This window comes from Microtus pennsylvanicus, chromosome 1 (genome assembly GCF_037038515.1).
Source record: "Microtus pennsylvanicus isolate mMicPen1 chromosome 1, mMicPen1.hap1, whole genome shotgun sequence".
Lineage (NCBI taxonomy): Eukaryota > Metazoa > Chordata > Mammalia > Rodentia > Cricetidae > Microtus > Microtus pennsylvanicus.
The window spans coordinates 106,365,879-106,389,005 of NC_134579.1; the positions used below are offsets into that span (position 1 = coordinate 106,365,879).

Here is a 23,127-nt window from a genome sequence, read left to right on the forward strand (position 1 = left end):
GCTTCACAGATCACGTCTTAGAACCCACCATGTTTTTACAAAAATACTCTTCAAAGACCTATCAGGGAATCAGTTCCTCAAAGACTAAATCAAATGCGATTAGCAAAGAACAAAAGTGTTATGCTGAGAAAGTGGCTCCGAGGAAGCATCTCACTGGAGAGGGTGGAAATGGTCTTTGTTTCACTGAAACAAGCCTAAGCAAAATCAGTCAGCCAAGGAAGCAGGCATCGGAAACTGACAACTTCAATCCCCACTGAAGGGTGGGTTTTTTTTTTCTTCCTCCATCTATGAAAAATCACACTCGAGGAGAGAGGAGATGAGCCTTTCCTTTATCCCCCCACAAACAAAGGCTCTTAACACCCAGGCAGTCTGCTTCCCCCGTTGGTTCAGAGAAAGTTGTTCCAGGGTGAATTATCTCCCCAGCAACAAACGCGAAAAATGCTCCCTCCATTGAACCGCAAAGCTTTGGCCTTTGGGTCCGATCTGTGAGATATGTGTGTGTCGAATACGGAGTTTGATTTTTTTTTTTAAAGGCAGGGGTGCTAACCCTTCTGGTATTTATATGTGTAGCACAGACAAATGGAACTCTGAGTATTAAATTACTCTCCCGTGCAAGCTAAAACTCTCCAAGCCTGCCAACTCCTTCCCCCAAATTATATTTTTAGTGTTTAGCAGCCCGCAAGTTCCCCCAAAAAGCTTCAGAATGGGACCTGTTGGTTTATGCGGTGGGAGCGCTCTTAGCCGCTGTGGGTTTTAGCTTATCTGGTTGAGAAGGCAATATGTACCAAGGAGTGGAGGGGATTCTGCCACGACCAGGTAGCTCTGGGATCGTCACTGCTCACAGGAATGGAACTGTGCTTGGTCAACTCTTTATTATTACCTCGACTGAAGTTTGAGTTGGAAATATTCCCTAAGTCATGGGTGTTAAAGGCCTCTCCCCAGCGAGCTGGTAATGGAAAGTCATGGAACCTTTAAGAAGTGGACTCTGGGGGCTGGAGAGATAGAGGGCTCAACAGTCACGAAACTTGACATTTAGAATCAACCTGAACAGTCAGTAAATTGCTTGCCATGTAAGCGCAAGGGCCTGAGTTCAATCCTCGTAACCCGTATATGTTGTAGAATGTGCTCGTAATCCCAATGCTGGAAAGGGAGAGACAAGAAGATCCCTGCGGCTACACTGACCAGCCAGCTTAGCCTACTTGGTGAGCTTCAGGCTAGGGAGAGACCCTGTCTCAAAATACCAAGGTGAAGGCTGGAGAGATAGCTCATCAGTTAAGGGCACTTGCTGTTCTTGCAGTGGACCTGAATTCAATTCTCAGCACCCATGTGGCAGGTTTGAACTATCCATAATTCCAGTTTCAGAGGATCAAATGTTCTCTTCTGGCTTTCATAGGTGCTAGGTACATGGTGTACAGACAGACATGTGGACAAAACAGGGTGTGAGTGTGTGTGTGTGTGTGTGTGTGTATAAAAAAAATTTAAAGAAAAGAAATAGACTCTGAGAAGATGGATTTTTTTTTTGGTAAAATACTTACCCTTTAAGCATGAAGACATGAGGACCTGAATCTCACTAAGGACAGACCTAACAATGCCATCCCTTGGGGCTAGAGAGATGTCATTGGTTAAGAGCACATACTGCTCTTTCAGAGGACTGAGGTTCGACTCTCAGTGCCCACATGGTTGCTAACAACCACCAGTAATTACAGGTCCAGAGACTCTTGAGTCCCTCTCCTGACCTGTGAGCACCAGGAAACACATGCGGTGGTGCACAGACACGTGTGTAAACAAAGCACTCTTACACAGTGAAAAAATCTTTTAAAAATATTCTTTTAAAGTGGGCAGCCAAGACAAGTGGATCCCTGGGCCTCACTAGTTAAGCTAGACAACTTGTCCAGCTCGAAGCCAGTGAGAGCCTCTCTCTCAAAAATAAGTTGGACAGCCCCTGAAGAATGTCACCTAAGGTCATCGTCTGACCTCCACATCTATGTGCGTCCGTACACACACACACACACACGTTGTTGGGGGATGCCCTTGGATAGTTTTTTTCCTTTCTTCATGCCCTCTGGCCAGGAGGCAGTTTTTCTCTGCTGTACCCTTGTTATACAGTGCCCTCTGCTGAAGCTGGCCGCCAGGTGGCTCAGCAGATAAAGGGGCTTTACAGCAAGGCTGACAACCTGAGTTCATTCCAGGGGACTCACATGATGGAAAGAGAGAACTGGCTCTTTAAAATTATCCTCTGAGCCCAATAATAGTAATAATAATAACAACAATACGATAATAAATACTAAGAAAGCAATGGAACCACTAAGTATAGGTTGAAATCTTTTAAGCCCAAATAAACTTTTTCGCTTTGTAAGTGAATGATCTTGGGTGTTTTGCTATAGCAAGGGAACACTAGATAAGCACAGTCTCTGAGTGTCAGGTCCCTCGGACAGGAAGTGGGCTTAATAACATCTCTAAAGCAGTGACACTTTGAAGATTAGGAATCTCCCCAAAGTAGTGAGGTTCTCAATAAAGGGCTTTGCTGGACTGAGAAACCTGCAGCAGATAGTTCTCCACCCTCCTCTGTTCTACCAAGCTGCAGCAGTAGAACTCCTGTTTAGAATCCCCCAGGGAAGGCTGGTGGCATGGCCAAGTCATAGCACACTTATTTAGCAGACACAAGACCCTGGTTTCGATCCACAGCATCCTCAGAGCCATCTCTGCGTCCTTAACATCCAGCTTCTGGAACTGATCCCTTCGTGGACCTCACACTGTTTACGGGGTAGCATGTAGAGAATCATTGGGGCATGATGACCTCACAACGTGCACTGTAGTAACTAGGATGCTAACAGCGAAGATGCCTATTGCCAAAGAAGTTGACACGGTGCTCCTTCAGTTCTGTGCCTGGAGGATCAGTCCTAGGACCCATCACCGCTACCCAATCTAGTATGCTCAAGTCCCTTACATAGACAATGTGGTGTTCCCACAACACTGACATCTTCCTAGGCCACTAATCATCTCAATACTGAAAACCTCGGCACGATATCAACGTGCAAGTGTGCGTTACAATCTTAGGGACTAAAGGTGAGAAGGAAGGTCTGGACATATTCAGTACAGATGCAATTTCATTTTCAAGTGTTTCCAGTTGATGAAGAACCAGGTCCATGGGTGTCAAGCCTATGAGCAGAGGGCTGATAACAACTGCTGAAAGCCCCGGGGTTGATAATACTCTGAGAGCAAGAGTCGCTGAAGCTGATGCAGAGATGTCTGTGAGGATGCTGTGGATCGAAACCAGGGTCTTGCATCTGCTAAATAAGTGTGCAGTGGCTAGGCCATGCCACCAGCCCTTTCCTGGGGGATTCTAAACAGGAGCTCTGCCTGCATGCCACCCTGTCCCACTATAATGATAATGACCTAAACCTCTGAAGGCCCCCAGTTAAGTGTTTTCATTTATAAGAATTACCATGGTCAGGGAGGCTCTTCATAGCAGTAGAAACCCTAAGACATCTCCTCAAAGAACACAATTTAGAAACTCACTCACAGACATGCCCAAAGGTTTGTCTCCTAAGTGATTCCAGGTCCCTTCAAGTTAATAATCATTGTGATTCATCTTGGGTTAAAGATAATCTTTTGGCCCATGTGTTAGAAGGTCTCATTTCTTCTATCATGACTGGGAAAACATTGAGGAGTTCATGGTGGGAGTTTGTGATAATAGAGACTCCTTACATTATAGTGGACCAAGAACCAGAGGTTGGAAGTCAGGTCTGAGATATGACCTTCAAAACTCCACCCCTGTAGTGACCTACTTCTTTCACCTGGGCCCCGCCCCCTAAAGGTCCTCTCAAACAGCCTGTGGGGGATATTTTAGGTTCAAACCATAGAAGATGTGGAAGCAAACAGCGCCAAGCTCTTGGTCAAACCTATGAAAAGGACTAGCCTGAAAACCCGGAAAGCTTGAGCCCTCTGAATTCTCGTGGCTACCACCCATTCCTGGCTGACTCTCTCTTCCTTCCCGCCTCTCTCTTTGTCAGCTGGACTGGTTGTGTGTGGTGCATATATTTTGTATAATAGCAACAATAAAAGTGATTGTTTTTAATTTCTGTTCTTCTTCTCTATAATGGAGCGATTAGGGCATTGGCAGATTCCCTTAATATGATTATCATTTTTGAATGATTTTGAGTGGAAATGTTTGTGCTAATGGTAGTAATTGCCGTTGAGTTTGAAAAGATGAGGATGTATGCAGGCGTTCAAGAATCTCATCATCCCCGGCATGCTATTGACTACGGCTCACATGGCTGGACAGGTGGCATGGATGCCTATGGTGGAAGTGAGGCCACACTTTGTTCTCCGCGCAGGATGAGGATAGTTCACCTGACACCGGACACAGCAGGTCTCATTATGTCAAGCGGCAGCTTCCTGCCAGGGAACTGTTTCTCCCAGGCAAGGACAGCTGATCATGTTAAGTCCATTCAGATGGTCCCAGAATAGCAAGCGGTTATGGTCTGAATTAACTGGCAAAGACAATGCTGGCTGGCCCAGCCTCAACTCATTAGCGTAACCTAGGCTGGGTGTGAATTAACTCAGGCTAAACTCACTTAGCACCCTAGATAGGCCTTGTACATACGTTGTGTTCTAGCCTGGCCTTAAGTTCACCACGTAGCCCAAGCTCTCCTTGAACTCACTGTGTGGCCCAGGTTGGCCTTGAACTTATTATACAGCTCAGACTGGCCTTGAACTTGAGGCGTAGTAAAGGGTTGCCTTGAACTCTCTCTGTAGCCAGGCTGTCCTGGAATTCACAAACCCTTCCCATATCCACCTTCCTCCTGCTGGGATTTTAAGTGTATACCACTATGGCCAGCTTGACTGTGTGTCTATCTTTTAGCTACTAAGTCTCCACATCTTTTACCAACTAGTCACAATGTTTGGCTAAGAATGTCACCTGTTCCTAGCATTATGAGGTTACCCCCACAACGCTTTGTTTACATTTGTTTCAAAGGGATCCTGCATCCTGGAGCCTCATCCTAGGGCTCCTTTCAGCCTCGCCTTCCCACAGTCTGTCAGACTCCTTGACACTGTGGCAGATTCCAACCACAACTTCTTCACAAGGTGCTATCAGCAGTGGGGTGACACCATCAGGACCAGCCTCCCAGCCCTTGTCTCCAAGTTCTGATGAAGTACCCAGGATGCAGATGAACAGGACAGGCTTCCTCTGGTCTCCGGAGGACTCACACCTGCCTGAAGAGCTGTCTTTCCTTAGTCCTGTTTCAGTGAGGAGGCATTTCAGCTTTGTTGGAGCAATGTCTCGGATACCCGGAGACACGAGTACTTTCCCCTCTGAGTCTTCTCCCTTCCTAAGACACCAACTTCCATGTGTAGTGTCTCCAGACAGAGCATGGATACTGGATCCTTTGGATTTTGGACTCTATGTTAGTTATTTTACCCATTGCCGTGACGGAACACCTGACAAACACAACTTAAGAAAGGAAGGGTTTATTTGGGCTCACAGTTTGAGGGCACAGTCCATCCTGGCATTGGGAGCACGAGGCTCCTGGCCACACTGTATCCACAGTCAGGAAGCAACTAGAAATGATGCTACTGCTTACTTTGCCCTCTCTTTTTTATTAACACCAGCCCATAGGATGGTGCCGCCCTCCACTTGCGGAGGTCAGATCCTTTCTTCCTCAGTTAAGCCCCTCTGGAAACACCCTTGGAAGCACAACTGTGGGTGCATCTCCTAGGTGATTCCAAACCCAGCGTGTTAACATTGAAAATTAACTGCCTCATATCCTCTCGTTTACCTTCATGCTTCAAGTTTAACCATTCCTGTCTGCTTCCTGGGTTGAGCAGATTAGAGCTGTGGCTCATACTGAAATTCCTTTACACAGTCGCTGGTCCTCCACAGAGTCACCTCTCTTTTGGGAGTACAGTGAGAACCACTCTCCATGTGGTAGATGCAACACCATGCATGAGACTGGTTTTTACCCTATTTATCAGGGTTCTGGGATATCCCTAGTTGCAAACACTTCCTGTCCCTCTGCATTAAAAGGCAGCCTTATGGAGAGATGGGGAGAGAGGAAACCGAGGGCTCAAAGAGGACTAGAGCAGAAATCCCTGCCTACCTTATGAGTGTCTGGGGAAAAAAAAAGAGGTCACCTACCTACACATTGACAATCTTGCTTCTTTCTTTCTCCCACAGGACACCAGCCATGATTGGCTGCTCATTCGTGGTCAACAGGAAATTCTTTGGTGAAATCGGTCTGCTGGACCCTGGGATGGATGTGTATGGAGGAGAGAATATTGAACTTGGAATCAAGGTGGGTAATTTGGCATGCCTTCCTCCTGGTTTGTGATGTGAACTTCATCCTTGAGGTATGTTCCAAGCTTCTTAAACCTATCAAGTGTGGTTTGTTTATCCCAGTCCATTCCAGCGGAGATATTTAAGCAGAGACATTAAGACTTCTTCTTGGGTGTGGATGACTTGGGCTTTCCGTCTCTAAAGACTGACCAGTGTATTTCATGTTTCAGTGACCTGCTCTGGATGCTAAGTAGAAAGCCCGGCACTTTTATCTTTTTAATTTCTTCTGAAAACCAAGTAGTCTCCTGAATTAAAATTTCTATCCAAAGCGTTTTGATGGTGTTGTAGGTTAGTTTTAATTGTCAACTTGATACAACCTAGAATCACCTGGGAAGAATCTTCATGAGGAGTTTTCTAGATAAGTTTGGCCTGTAGGCTTGTCTGTAGAGGATTGTCTCTGGTTGTTGGTGGGTGAAGGAAGACACAGTCCACTATGGGAGGCACTATTCCTTAGGCAAGGGACCCTGAACAGTGTATGAGAGCTGAAGGCAAGCGAGGAATGGAGGGTGTATTTGTCCTCTCTCTGCCCTTGGCTATGGGTGCAATGTGATCAGATGCTTAAGTTCTTGACTTGACTTCCCCCAGATAATGGCCTATAACCTGGAATAGTAAACCAAATAAGCCCTTCCTTCTCAGTATCGATTTTGGTTAGGGTATCTGTCACAGCAACAAAAATGCAATCAGAACAACTCTCTACCTTATTTTCTAGAGACAGGGTCCCTGGCTGAGCCTCCAGCTAGACTAGGCCAGCAAGCCACAGCAGTTCTCCTTGGCCTCGCTTTACACAGTCCTGGAGTTACAGCAATGGCCAGCTTTTTACTTAGGTGCTATGGATTTGAACTCAGGTCTTCATGCTTGCACAAGTGTTCTTACCTCCAGATCTATGTCCCCATTTTTTCCGTGAATACAAGAATGATATGAATATCTGTATACACTCTGATAACAGTGCCAATGAGGGGTAAAAGGTTACATCAGGAGAGAAAGTGTGGGGATGGGGGTGAAGCACTGTCCTTGCAGGAGTAGTTGTGTGGCTGAAGGGGTCACCAGGGACAAGAGGGGCCCCTCATATTTGAGGCCAATTCAGGCTGTTCTCAGTGGCTGCAAAGCATGTTGCTGAAGTTCATTAGAGCGATGCTTCTCTGCCCATACTCACAGACGGGTTTCCTTTCCCTTTTCTTTTGACTCTTAGGTTTTGCTAGGCTCTCCTTGAAGCTGTATATCTTAAAGGTGTTTAGTCTGTGATGTTTTGATAGATGCCCAGTGTGAAATGGCCAGTATCATGGAGCTAATTAACATACCTGCACCTATGGAGTTGCTGCTAGCAAGAGATGAACATAAGATCTGATCTTCATATCAGTGCTTCTCAGTCTTCCTGACGCTACAACCCTTTAATGCGGTTCTTCATGCTGTGGTGACCCCCAACCATAACATTATTTTCATTGCTACTTCATAAGTGTAATTTTGCTACTGTTATAAATCATAGTGTAAACATCTGTGTTTTGTGGTGGGCTTCAGCGACCCCTGTGAAAGGGTTATTTGTCCCTCAAGGGGATTGTGACCCATAGGTTGAAAACACTGTCTTAGAAAATTAGGAGCGTTTTGCTTGTTTGTGGCACCCAGAATGGAACCCAGGGCTTTGAGTGCCAGGCAAGTTTGCTGTCAATTCTTAAACTTTTTTGGTGTGTGTACAATGGACTCATTATAACTATACATAAGTAAACAAATCTTTTCTTTCTTAAATTGTACATTCAAATTTTTTCCATTTTTCATGAATGTGTGTAGCATACATGTTTTTGTATATGTATGCACATGGAAGCCCCAGGTTCATGTATACAATCATCTTCTATCATTCTTCCACCTTATTCATAGAGGCAGGATCTCCCTGTCAAACCTAGAGTTCACCAATGTGACTAGTGTTGCTCGCTAGCTTGCTCTGTGGATCCTCTGCCTCCTCCTTCTGAGGCTGAAATTACAGATGGTCTTCCATGCACACCTGGCATGGGTTTCTGGGGATCTGAACCCTAATCCTCAAGCTCGTGAGCCAGGCTTATGTGAGGTATTTTCATCACGGCAACAAAAAGTAGCTAATACACCAGAGCTCCCTGTTTTTTTTTTTAAATTTATTTATTTATTAAAGATTTCTGTCTCTTCCCCGCCACCGCCTCCCATTTCCCTCCCCCTCTCCCAATTAAGTCTCCCCCCCAGCCCGAAAAGCAATCAGGGTTCCCTGTCCTGTGGGAAGTCCAAGGAACCCCCACCTCCATCCAGGTCTAGTAAGTTGAGCATCCAAACTGCCTAGGCTCCCACAAAGCCAGTGCATGCAGTAGGATCAGAAACCCATTGCCATTGTTCTTGAGTTCTCAGTAGTCCTCATTGTCCGCTATGTTCAGAGAGTCCGGTTTTATCCCAGGCTTTTCCAGACCCAGGCCAGCTGGCCTTGGTGAGTTCCCAATAGAACATCCCCATTGTCTCAATGGGTGGGTGCACCCCTCGCGGTCCTGAGTTCCATGCTCTTGCTCTCTCTCTTTCTGCTCCTGATTTGGACCTTGAGATTTCAGAGACAGAGACCCAAATTGGAGCACAGAGCTCCCTGTTAAGCGAAAGAAATGGATGTGCACTGGTTTATACAGCATGGAGCAAACACTAGCTAAATAATAAATGCCCTGTTAGGAAATCGATTCCCATTCTACCAGGTCTGGTGGTATGTGCCTGCCATCCTGGCACTTGGAAGGCAGAGCTGGGAAGATGATGAATTCAAAGCTAGCCTAGGCTACAGAGAGAGCTTGTGTTGAAAAGAAGAAAGGGCAAGAAATAAAAAGGAGAGAAATAAGGGAAGGAGGGAAGAAGATAGAATGGAAGGAAGGAAGAAAAAAGAGGGGCAGAGAGAGGGGAGGAAGTTGGGAGGAAGTAGTGGAGAACTTTCTACATACACTAATACGATTTTCACTCATTGTACACGTTCACGTGTGTATGTAATTTCACCTATAAAAATTACACAGAGGGCCGGCAAGATGGCAGAGTGTGTAAAGGGGTGCTGCAGGGAGCCTGACAGCCTCCAGAATCCACACAGAAGTTGTCCTCTGACAATCACACGTGTGCCACAGCACGGGCATGCCTCAGAAATAAATCAGTACATTTTAAAAAGGAAGGAAATAGCATAGACTCCCCAGGCCTGTGGGGTATTTTGATGTCTGACTTGCTATGCATTCTACACTTTACAGCATTGTTTGGTATGCGAACGCTGTCTTTTCTTGGCAGTTTTTTTTTTTTTTAAACAGGAGCCAGGTCCTTCTGAGATCTTTCTAAGAACCCTGTGAAATCTGTTCCCTCCTAATCCTGTCCTCGGTGTGTAAGATGCATCAGAACAGGGAGTTTTCCTCTGGTTCAGAAAGCTAAAGGAGCAGAGCTGGCTCTTGAGCGAGCGGTTGCTTCCATGCAAAGCAGCCAGATGCCTGGGACTAAAGCAGTCAATGAAGTGGCAGGGTCAGAGGCAACCAAGACCACACACTGCTCAGGGCTGGGAAGGGAAATAAGAGCAGAATTTGAAAGATTGGGTGTTTTTCCTGAGTAATGTTAATCAGAAACCACTGACAAAATGTGACAACAGCATCTAGATCTTTTCTTATTATATTGTGTGTGTACACATGTGTATGTATATGTTTGTAAATGTGTGTTACGGTGTGTGTGTGTGTGTGTGTGTGTGTGTGTGTGTGTAGCGATTAGAGGACAATTTACAGGAGTTGCTTCTCTCCTTCCACCCTGCAGAGTTCTGGGAATGGAGCTCAGGTTGTTAGGCATCGGGGCAAGCCTTTACCTACGGAATAAGCCATCTCACCAGTCCAAATCTCCGAATCTTAAGAGAGAAAAGATTTCCAAGGAAAGGAGAGATAAATTACTTTTAAATAAGTTGAAATGAGGTGTTATTTGATTTTTCCACTGTATTAGTTAGTGTCCAGAGAAAAGGTATAATGTATAATGAACCCTTACAATATAGGAGTATCACTAAGCCTTGTCCTGCAGCTGTCTCTAAGGGGAAATGGAGAGAGATGGTCACTTCCAGGCTACCAGAAAATGGATGTTTACTATCTTATTCTCCTTTATTCATGAACCTAAAGAACTCTCTCAAACAGTACCACCAGCTGGGGACTCAGTGTCCAATCTCATGGACCCTTGGCAGAGAATTCTTATTCAAACCATTATATATGTTGAAGGAGGAGGGCTTGTTCATCCTGGTAGCCCAGAACTGAAATAATTACACAGAAAATGTATTAATTAAATCACTACTTGGCCATTAGCTCTAGCTTCTTATTGGCTAACTCTTACATCTTAATTTAACCCATTTTTATTCATCTGTGTATCACCACGAGGCTGTGGCTTATCTGGAAAAGTTGCAGCGTCTGTCTCTGGCAAGGCTACATGGCTTCTTCCTGACTCTTCTTTTTTTCTCCCAAGCATTCAGTTTAGTTTTCCCCACCTAGTTCTGTTCCCCTATAGCTCTGCTATAGGCCCAAAGCAGTTACTTTATTAACCAATGATGTTCACAACATACAGAGGGAAATCCCACATCACCTCCCCCTTTCTGTTTAAATAAAAAAGGTTTTAACTTTAACTTAGTAAAATTACATATACAAAACAGGTATCAAGCAAGAATTATAGTTACAATATTTATTTTGTATATATATGTATATATACATATATATACTTTATCTTTTATTATAACTAGGGAAAACCATAACTATAAATTCTTCAACTCCATCAAAGACTCCAAAAGGATATAATATTACCTAAGTAAATAATAAGTTCATTGTAAGCAACTTCCAAAACTCTAGAATTGACAGAGACATCTCACTGTCTGGACAGTCACCCAAAGTTCTTCTGTACCATTGGAGCATCCATCTTCAGCCTACAGGCCCATAATATCCAGCAGACTTTTCTGTGAAGCAGGAAATTTCAAGGACAGTTCTGCCTATATTGGCAGTTTGTCAGTAACTTTCTTCTGTGTCCTGCAGAATGTCTATCAGACTCTTTCATGAAGCAGGAACCCCAAAAGATCATCTCACCTTTAGGCAAGTTCAGCAGCCATTTCTCTGTGGGTCCTGCATGTCCAGTTCATCAAGCAGTCCAGGCAAGAGCAGTTTCTTGGCCAAATGGCCAACCAACTCTATAAGGAGCCTCTTCGATGCCTATCTTCTTCTTGAAGTAGATTGGTGCTGCCAGGTGCAGATGAGTCTCATTGTCATGAAAAGTCCTAAATTCTTAAAACACTTTAAATGCCATATTCTGTAGTCTTTGAAAGATCTGAAGAACCCCTATCCATCTGAAATTCATCTCTGTACATCTAAAAAAATCTAACATGACTACAAGCTTGACTATTATAGATGATTATCTATTAACCTATATTTTTATTATAAATTACATTTTAAAATGAGCTGCACAAACACAATACCTTAATCAAGAGCAGAAATATATATATACATATATGTGTGTGTGTGTGTGTGTGTGTGTGTGTGTATATACAGTATAACAAAATTGACCTTAAGTTTGTATCCATAAAGCAAGATCCATACCAATGAAAATCTCTATAGCATATCTCCCTTTAAATGTAAAGAAACATTTATAAACAATATTTGGGAATATGGGTGTAGTTATTCTCCAAACTGCTTCCTGCTGTTTACTGGTCAAAGTAACTTTTTGAAGGGTGTTCAAGGCAACCTTTCAGGGGGTCTTGGTCCATCAAACTGCATTAGTCTGGGATGATTCCATAGGTTCTCATTCTCTGTGGAAACAAAAGAAGAACCTTTTTTCCAAAGCAAAATATCCTTAGACTCAAATTCTGAAGTCAAGATACCTTTAAAGTATATATGTTGGTTACTTAGCTCCTTTACAGTCAAAAAATTCAAAGAAAACACAATAATTTACATAATCCAGACTCTGTGAATTTTTCATCTTTCGATGGCTTATTTTTCTTTACTCCTTTCAATTTGACTGTCTATTCTTTTTATAACTCTATACTCTTTTTCTTCTCTCTCCCAAGCCTATGTACATTTATTTAATACTGTGACCCATTTAGAGGTTTTTTAAGTCTGAATCTGTCCTATTGTGTATCTGTAATTCTTTACTGTCCAGGAGCACTTCTTAAAATCCTAAGTGCTTCTTAAAAACGTATGATGTGCCATTACTAGAGTATATACGTCCTGCCTGCTTGTTCTGCCCAATCTGACATGGCAGAGGAAGTCTGTTCACTGCCTCTGAGCTGCGCACACCACCCCAGTTCCAAGTATTCAAGGGGTCTATGTCGAGACATTAAGCAGTTTGTAACATGCTGTTACAAACCCCATTTAAATGCTCAGCCTCCTGAAAGAGCCAGAGGTTGTGCTGACAGCACAGCCTAGAAAGCTAGTATTTCAAAATGGCATGGATTTTTTTCTGCTACTGCTGAATAAGGAAAACCTCTCTTAAAGAAGCCATGCCTCTGCTTACTTCTAGCAAACAGATCCCACCCAAGAAAATGCCGCTACCAAGCCATGCTTAACTCTGTTCTTTTGTGTTTAGAATTCCTTTTAAAGCTTTTTCAGGTTTTACATGGATTTAGTCCACCATATTGGCACACTAATTTGTGGAAGGGGGCGACGTTTATGTGTGTGTGTGTGCGTCATACATGCCTGGTGTATAACTGTAATACACACACCAAAGAACCCTGCCTTGAGAGAACTTCCAAAAAACATGAATAAATAGAAATCATTTATAGAACAAACAGGATTCTCTTGGTAGGATGTCTACAATTATGTAGAGTTAGATTTTATTATTTATTTATTATCATGTGTATGAGGGTGAAGCATGTGAGTTGTGGTGTGTGTGTGTGTGTGTGTGTGTGTATGTGTGGAGGTCAGAAGACAGATTGCAGGAGTTGGTTCTCTTCTTCTGTCACATGGGTCCCAGAGATCAAACTTGGGTCATCAGCCTTGGCAAAAAAGCACCTTTATCTGCCAAGCCCTCACACTGGTCCCTAAAGTTGAATTCTAGACCAGTTGGGTATTCCTTCTACCCTGACTGAGTAAATGGATCTAGATTTCTTTGTTTCTTAATTTTCTTCTACCCCTTCAAGATAAATTGTGATTGTGATATGAACTAACTTTCTTCCTTCCTTCCTTCCTTCCTTTCTCTTTTTCTTTCTTCCTTCCTTCCTTCCTTCCTTCCTTCCTTCCTTCCTTCCTTCCTTCCTTCCTCTCTTTCTTTCTTTCTTTCTTTTCTTGTCTCTCTCTCTCTCTCTCTCTCTCTCTCTCTCTCTCTCTCTCTCTCTCCCTCTCTGGTCTTTCATTTCTCTGTGTAGCTTTGACTGTCCTAGAACTCCTCCTGTAGACCAGTTTGGCCTGAATCTCACAGAAGTCCACCTATCTTTGCCTCCCAAGTGTTGGCATTAAAGGCATGTGCTACTAACACCTGGCCATTTCTCTCCGACTTTCTTTCTTTCTTTCCTTCCTTCCTCCCTCCCTCCCTTCCTTCCTTCCTTCCTTCCTTCCTTCCTTCCTTCCTTCCTTCTCTTTTTTGGTAATTTTAATTTATTCATTTAATTTATATGTGTGTTAGTATTTGACCTGTGCATATGTTTGTGTGAGGGAGTCAGGTCCACTGGAACTGGAATTATAGTTGTGACCTGTCATGTGAATGCTGAGAATTGAACCCAGGTCCTGTGGGAGAACAACCGGTGCTCTTACCCACTCTCTCCAGCCTCCATTTCCTTTCTTTTAATTCAATATTTTCTTAGGGAAATTTGAAACACACTAACAAAAACAGAACAATATAATGATTCCAAGTGCATGAATTACTCAAGTTAAATGAATGTCAACATTTTGCTGTGTTTGGGATCTTTTTTCTACTAAATTCCTGGTGTTTTAAAAGCAAATTCACAGACGTGAACCTAAACTACTTTTAGCTCTCTGCTAACATATAAAGACTTTCTTAAAACATAATAGACTTGATGTAACATGACACTTAACAAAATTTAATATTCGTATTTTCACAAAAATATTCCTCAAAATGCTGTCACATTTTCTCAAACAGCACATTGTTTTAACACTTGGTTTGTTCAAATGAGACTTCAAACGAGATCTGCCTACACATCACACTTCCTTGGTGTCTCGTAAGTATCTTTTAATCTCTTCCCCATATAATTACACACTGTTCATTTTTTCGAAGATTTATTTGTTGTTTTTGGTCATGTGTTTGTATGGGGGTACATGCATGTGAGTGCAGATGTCTGTGGAGGCCAGAAGAGGATGTTGTGACCCCTGGAGGTACAGTTACAAGTAGTTGTGAGATACCAGCACGGATCCTGGGAACTAGACATGGTTTTCTGTATGACCATTGAATCATCTATCCAACTCCATTTCTCTTTCCTATTTTCAAAGAAGCCATCATTTGTCTTATAAAGTTTTGCACAATCGGGATTTGGATAAATCGATTCCCCTTGGCGTTTTTAACTGGTGACTCTAATGTCTACTATCTGCAAATCATAAGAAGATGTAGAAAGGTTTTTGCTTGCTACTTCTGTTTCTGCTTTCTTCATCTCCGTTGTATGCCAGAAATCAACCATAAAAACTCTGCCCCTGAGTCATATCTCAAGTACTTAGATACAGAAAGCTGATTCTAGTCATTCTTTCCATTTCTCTCTACTTCCTGTCCCCTTTCCTCCCTCCCTTTCTCACTTTACTCTTGTCTTAGTCTATGTTTTGTTGCTGTGAAGAGACAGTATGACCACAGCAGCTCTTTACAAGAAAGCATTTAGTTGTGGCTGGCTTACAGTTTCAGTTTAGTCCATTATCATGACGGGGAGCATGGTGGCACACAGGCAGACGTGGTACCAGGAAGTAGCTGAAGTGGCTGGGAGTTCTACAGGCTGGATCCACAGGCTTCAAGAAGAGAGACACTGGGTCTGGCTTGGGTTTTGAAACCTCAATGCTCACCCCTAGTGACACACTTCCTCCAGTAAGGCCACATCTCCTAATTCTTCTCAAGCATTGCCACTCTTTGAAGAACCAACTAAGCATTCAAATGCACGAGCCTGTAGATGTAGAGGGGACATTCTTGTTCAGACCCCCACAGTTCTTTCCTCCTTTCCTCCTTCCTGCCTTCTTTCTATTGTTCTTTCTCCCTCCCTCTCCCCTCCTTATACCCCTCTCTTCCCTTTTTACCCTACCTCCTGCCTTCCTTTCTTACTCTTTCTACTCTCTTACTTCATTTCTTCCCTTTATTTCTTCTTTTCTTCCCTCTTCCTTTCTTTACATCTTCTCTTCCTTCCTCCCTCTCTCCCTTTCCCCTTCTCTCACTCCCTCACAGGCCAGCAAACCATAGATCATGCTGCGCTCTTCCTGCCATGCACATTAGTAGAGCTAACACAGTTCCCTTTGTCCTGTTTTAGTGGTGTTAAGATGCAATGCTGGACTCAGGTGTTGTCAGCTTGACTGATGCATTATAAAATTCCCCCATCAACCTTTCATCTAATTAATGGTGTCAGCAGCACCAGCATCTTCCCCTACATCCATTATTTCATTAGTGCCTGGGAAATAGTGATTTTCTTTTTTAACAATCTGCATCCAGTCTGCATTGCTAAGCTGTAACTCTTCATCAGAAAGCTCTCCTCTTCAGATGTTTGGGTAGCTGACACACACTTCAAGCCAGAAAACCTTGGCAAGTGCTCATTCCTTCTTTATACTTAAACAATTTTTAGAAAGATGTCGGTGCCATGGCAACTTCTAAAGTTGACCAAAGAGGTCATTTTATTTCCTGGTAATTTGGTGTCAAAAATTTTTAAATATACTTTTTATGTGTCTAAATCCATTATAGTCATTTTCCCACCCTATATGTATTTTTATGAAGGCATAATTTAATATAATAAAACCACAGTGATTGTCATTCTTAAGTGGAAGGTTCCCACATTTGCATAAACCTCTACAATCATCTCCCAATGTGACATTGAGCATAATCTGCCTGGGAAGAGCCTTCTTTGGCTCCTCAGTTCTTTCTGCTTCCCCAGACCCTTCCATTTAGGCTATAATCTAGGTTATAATGTTCTGATACCCTGTGCTACTGGTCAGTGGAGAAGATGCCAGAGCCCACTGTAAATGGCGTCAGAATATTTAGACCGTATTGTAGCTAGCCACAGTCAACTCAGTTCGAGTTTCTGAGATTCTCGTGTGGTTGCTGCATGAACCAGAAGCTCTATTTTTTAAAAAGACAGGCTCTCACTTTGTGGACCAGGCTAGCCTTGAACGCACAGAAACCCACCAGCCTCTGCTTCCTCAGTGCTAGGATTAAAGGGGTGCGCCACTACATCCGGCTTCGTTCTTTTTTCACTGTGACTTAGGTTATTACTATCATTGTGTTTGTGTATGGGGCATTGTGTACAATTTATGGAGTCAGTTCTCTCCTCTCAAATCTGTGTGGGTTTGGGGGGTTGAACTCGGGTCGCCAGACTTGCTTGATAGTCACCCTTGCCCACTGAGCCGTCTCCACAACCCCTAGGTGGTGCATTCTTTGGATTGTTGAGAAGGAAAGATTTCACTGTGAGAATACAAGGTGACCCTTTGTTTTCATTTCCCTGCTGAGGAACGGTTGGGTCATTTTCAATATGGAATTATTATGAGGATTCCCCTACAAACCTTTTTTGGGTGCATGTTTTGATTTTGCTCAAGTAAACACCTAGGGACTGAGTAACGGGAGTAGTTAAGAAGATGCCTGTTTAAGGTTGTAAGAAGCCATCAAGCCTTCTAAGTTTGCAATTTTTAAGACAAGCATGGTGATACATGCCTATAATCCCACCACTCAGGAATCAGGTACGAGAAGATCAATGGGGCCTGCCTGCTAGCCAGCTTAGTCTAGTGCGTGACCTCCAGGTCAGGGAGACGCTCTGTCTCACACAGAACAAGGAGGACGGTGCCCGAGGAATGGCAACTGATGTTTACCTCTCTGGCCTCCACATTCAGGCACACACGCAAGGACGCTCACATGCATGCATGCAAACATGCAAAAGTCCCGTTGATCAGCACTAACCCTGTGACGCTTCACAGACAGCACAGACTCTTGTGCTTCCAAGACACCCGTTAGTCACTGTGGATCTCAGGTTACAGATGGCAACAGTGGGGTGGACAGACATCAAGTAATTGTCCAAGAAGACTCGGAACTCAACTTGAAGTTCCACAATGGTTTCCACAGACTGTCTGAAATACTTATCTTTTCATGACTGGGGCAACTACGCCAACACTGCTGATATACAGTGATGTCAGCATCTAGTACAATGGTCCTCAGCCTGTGGGTCCTGACCCCTTTGGTCGGGTCACCTATGAGACATCCTGCAAATCAGATATTTACATTTTGATTCATAACTGTAGCAAAATTGCAGTTATGAAGTAAAAACAAAATAATGGTTTGGGGGTCACCAGAACACGAGGAAATGTATTAAAGGGTCACAGCATTAGGAAGGTGGAGAACCACTGATCTAGTAGACACTCAGGGTTAGATAAATATATCTCCTAAAACAATCCTATTTGTAATAGATAGGATAGGATGTTGGCCATCTGCTGTATTCACACATGGCTTCGGAGGCTTGGCCCTGACTAGGGGGGTGAGGAAAGGCAGAAATGACTGACAGACAGACACCCAGAAAAGCTGGGGTGTGGTAAACTGGGCTCTCTGCTGGAGAAGAACCGCACCACCCTGGAAATTCCACCTGTGTATCGTATAGAGTTGAACAGGGAGGCAGGTTTATTACATACAGGTGAACGAGAAAGTAGAGCTCACGTTTTACAGCTGAACAAGGAGCCCGGTTTGGCTAGCTTCCATGGGAGCAGTCTCCAGGCTGTGAATAACCGGGGAGAGAAAGCTACTGTGGACACTGTCTCTACATGCATTCAGTATCCTCACACTGACCAGAACTGCAGGCTCCGCCATGTCCCTCTGAGCCTCACCCCTGAGGAAAAGGCTGTGCCATCCCTCCAAGGGTTCGAGGCGCTGGGGTCCTTGGTAGGACTGATCCCAGATCAGCAACACACTCAGGATTTTCCTCACTCAGGGCTCCCCCTACCGCAGTCTTTATATACAGGCACCGGCATGTGCCATGCCCGCCCCGCACAGTCCGTACCACACACTCTCTTGTATATGAGAACTGTCCTTACGTAATAAACAAAAAATGTGTTTGAGATGGCATGAAATTGGATTTCCTCATCCATAAATTGTGTGATGTTTATGTCTAAGCTATAGTTCAAGAAACAGAACTGCTCTGTTGATATTTTTATAAATGGCGCCTAATGTATTTCTATTAAGAGGAGATACATTTGCTCTGCCAGAATGTGTTATCATAATAGCCACGCCGTTTACTCTACGGCTGGAAAATTGTGTGGGTTATTCTGCTTGGAATTTCCCTCGCCCACTCCCCGGCCTGCCAGATTCGATCATAAATGACCTCGGACGTGTGTGAGTTATTTTATAAGAAGCATCCATCTATTTTTACAACTCCAGAAACTCTGTCACTCTTATTCATCTCCCTGGGAATAAAGCAATAATTTGATTCCCTGTAAACGTGAACTTGAATTTATACCATTCTCTCCACTCAAGACTTCACTGACGGAGAGGAGATTTATACCTGTGTTTCTGGGCCAGGAGACTAGAAGGTGGTATCCTGGTGTGTTTCTTGGCAGTTTAAACGATTTTCCTGGAGAAATCAGAAATGATACTCAGAGTGCTACTGTTCTGTTTTGGATAAAACTATTTTATTTTCTGTTAGTGTAAGCAGCCCTCCATCGACTGGAGAGGATGTACACAGAAACGCTCTGGGCTCACACCCCAGGGGACTTCTAATCCAACTGTTTAAAATCCCAGAGCTTCCTCAGCAAAACAGAGGAATGCCTCGGAGTCCCGTGGGCCTTTGATACCTCTCAGGAAAGCCAATGGACTCCATCTCTGGTGTTCCGTCCGTTGGCCCATGGAGACGTGCTTGTATGAAAAATCCTGTCTCCTCCCTTCTTTGCTTCCTCACTAAGAGGGAAGTTGTCTGTCATGTTTGCAACTGTGAAATGTCTCCCACAGACTCATGTCTTTGAACACTTGGTGACCAACTTGTGGTGCTATCCGAAAGTTTGTGGGATCTTTAGGAAAAGGAGCCTATGTCACCAGACAGGGGGTGAGCCTTGGAGGTGATAGACTTCCCTGGATACCACCTAAGGTTTCTTCCTAGCCCACTAAAATATGAGCAGCCCCAGTCACACACTCCTGCCACCATGGTGGACTGAAGAAGGAGCTGTGGGCCCTTCCTTCTTAATGGTACCCCGTTGCGTATTGTCACAGTGAGAAGACAAGCCACACACACAGTGCCATGTCAGCTGCCTAAGGTCCTGAGGGAGAGCAAGGCTATTTGTGCTTAGAATGGAGGGTTCTCCCAACATTATATTAGTCACTTAAGTTTCTGGCACTCTTTCTACTTCTTAAACTGTAGAACAGAGTCTCAGGAGGTAGTGTAGGTTGTCCTTGAACTTCCTGTGTAGCCCAGGCTGATTTTGAACTCCTTGAACTTACCATGTAGCCCAGGATGTTCTATGTCTTTTTAGTGGCTAGAGTTGCAGGCATACACCACTAGGCCTGGCTGGTTCCTCTTCTTGAGTCCAAGTGCCCCCACCCCACCTTTAAGTTGTGGTCATGGCGACATCTCATGGGTCCATGGTCTAATAAAAGCGACATGAGAATAATTATAACAGAGAGCGACGTGCATCACTCTGCAAGTCACAATGAGACTCTGTCCCATCTTCTCCCTGGCTCCTGGTGGTGACCACCAGACACTTTGTACCCCTGCCTTGCAGCAATATCCCTCCTTGTCTGCTTCTATAGTCACATGTCACTCCCTATCTCTTTGTGTCTCCTCTTCTGTGGTGGTTTCAATGAGAAATGTCCCCCTTAGGCTCATGTGTAAACACTTATTCCCCAGCAGGTGGCACTGTCTGGGGTAGTTGTAGAGCCTTTAGGAGGTGCAACCTTGCTGGAAGACATACATCACTAGGGATGTGCTTTGAGACGTATCTAGCCTGACCCCACTTCTGTTCTGTCTCTCTGCTTCCTCTGTGTGGTTGAAAATGTGATCAGCCAGCTTCCTAATGGCTGTCATGCCATGCCTTCACCACCATGATGGACACTGTCCCTTTGAAACACGTAACTACAATAAGCCATCTCCGAATTGCTGTTGGTTATGGCATTTCATCACAGTAGCAGGAAAGGAGCAAATGCATCTTCTTGTCAGAATGCCAATCTTACTGAATTAGGCCAGCTTCCTCCTGTTAACTTGATTGCAGCTGCAAAGACTAGCTGCAGATAAAGTTGCATGCATAGCCCTCTGAAGTAGGAGGCCATCCTGTCATCTGGGCATCACATGGCAACCCCTGTGTACTATTTCCTGTCTGAACTTATGCTCAGGGAAGAAAATAATTGCATGGGTGGAGTGTGACGCAGCTGACACTGGAACATGGAATAACGTGACACTCATCTTGTCTGTGTCTGTACCCCGGTTGTTGCTCAACACCAGGAGTGGGTTCCTCACCTACTCCAGCCTGGGTGGCAGCCTCTTTCTTTCCCCCAAGCTCTTCTGGTCTTGAAATAGCCTGATGGCTTTAGAACATCCTGCATCTCTCCCTGTCTTACCATGAGGCAGTTTCATTCCTTACTCTGAGGACAGGTGTGGTTTCCTTATTCATAAGATGCTTACATACATACTCCCCTGTGATTGGGCTGTCTCTGTCCTCTGCAGCAAGAAAGTATGTCATTAACACACCATACTTTGGCTCTATCAACTTGACAGCCTGGAGTCAGCTGAGAGGGGAGTCTCAACTGAGGATTCCAGATGAGGCTGATCCGTTGCCTTGGCTGTGACAGAATGTCTTGAATGTTAATTGATGTAAGATGGCCCAGTCCATTGTGGGCAGCACCATACCTATGCAGGTAGTCCTGAACTATATAAGAAAGCAAGCTGCTCACTAATCTGAGATCTGAATTAGTCAGAGGTATCTGACATCATAACAATGACAATCTGGCTGGAGGCTAGATATTAAGTAATTCAATCCATAGATAGTAATAAATAGGGGATATTACCCAAAGGAAGATTACTGAGGGTTCTGGAAAAGAATTTGAGTTTGAGGAGGGGGGTTGGGAGCTGGAGAAATGGAACAGCAGTTAAGAGTGTATACTGCTTCATTTCCCAGAATCCACTTTGGGACTTCATAACCGTCTGTAACTCCAGATTTGGGAATCCAGTGCCCTCTTCTGATCACCATGGACACAGAATTCGAGTTCATGTGCATACCAACACACAGATGCACACACATGCACACAAATAATAAACTCAATCTTCAAATTTAAAGAATGAAATGATAAGGATGGGTGTCTGGGGAGAGACTGGAACATTTGTGGTCAGGAATGACCCTCACTCAGGTGTGACATTGAAGAACAAACCGAAAGGAAGAAGAAAGTACCTGGGGTTGGGCTGATTGCATCCCCTTCACATCTGCCTTAGAGCAACTGCAGAATGGGGCAGGAACAGGCTTGGCTGCACAGCCTCAAATCGACTTTTCCAGCCACCCCATGCCAGGCTGGCTCAGCCAGATCCTTTCACACTTGGTTAGCAAATCCATATGCTCTTGGCTTCCCCTGGGGCCTGTTTCCAGAGTTCTTTCTTATCCTAAACTGGTGATCTTTTCAGGAAAGAATTTTACGATCATCCCTTTAATAACACAGACTATTTCCCTGCCCAAACTATACATCCACAAAAAGCAGGGATGCTATTTCATGTTACACTTTTAAAAGGTATTGCTGTCTTTTCAGACTCCAAAGTTTTAGCTATTTTTATCCTCACATGCTGCAGAGAGAGTCTGGTTTCAGGTCTGAAGGGCGTATCGCTGGGTTAGTGGAGCCCAGACCCTGCCCAGCATGCACTTTAAAACAACTTGACCCTGCTTTGATGGCCAGTGGTAACCTGGGAAGGCTCTAAAAGTTGTGTCTTTGATGTTTTCTCTTTGAAGAAACTTTCTGTGATGTGTGGCTATTTGGAGAATTTCAAATTAAGAGTGGAATTCTTATATAAGTGTGTGTGTATATGTGTCCACATGCGTGTGTGCAGGGGTGTGTGTGTGTGTGTGTGTGTGTGTGTGTATGTACATATGTATGTAAGTGCAGGCATATACATACCATAATATATGTGTGGAGAGACAACCTCTGGTCTCTGTCTTCATATTCTGCAGGATTTCTTATTGTTTGGTGATGAGCACACCAGGATATCCAGCCCTCCAGGTTCCAGAGAATCTCCTGTGTGCCTCCCCTCTCACTGGGCAATAACAGTGCTGTGTTTATAGACACGCACCACAGTGTCTAGATCCACATGGGGGTCCTAGGAATCTGAATGCAGGTCTTCATGCTTGCACACGTGGCAAGTGCTTTACCCACTAAGCCATCAAGAATGAACTTACGCCCATGGAATCTGCAATGTTGGTGTCTCCCAGATGTTTCTTGCGTGTCCAACTCTCTCCCATTTCTCCTCTCCTCCCTTCTCCCCCGCCCCATTTGAATCCATATTGCAGGGGAGACCATCATCAAAGGAGACCATTTGCAGGTTCATGGTAGAGTTCTGTTGGAGAGATTCCCTTGTTCCTTGTCAGCTAGCCGGAGCGCAAACCTCAACAGCAACAAGACATTTGCCATTTTCTCTTCAGTCAATGCCCATGTTACAAGCAAGGACCTGAGTCCAGAGGACATCTGCTGAA

At 44.2% G+C, this 23,127-nt stretch overlaps 1 protein-coding gene across 2 annotated transcripts in view; it reads left to right on the forward strand.

The window, feature by feature from the left end:
- Galnt17 (polypeptide N-acetylgalactosaminyltransferase 17) overlaps positions 1 to 23,127 on the forward strand; it is a 422,314-nt gene that overhangs the window by 329,143 nt on the left and 70,044 nt on the right. For both annotated transcript variants that reach the window (XM_075977683.1, XM_075977693.1), the window contains one exon: positions 6,179 to 6,296. In XM_075977683.1, the coding sequence (XP_075833798.1) occupies positions 6,179 to 6,296 (118 nt within the window). The remainder of the gene's footprint in view (positions 1 to 6,178; positions 6,297 to 23,127) is intronic.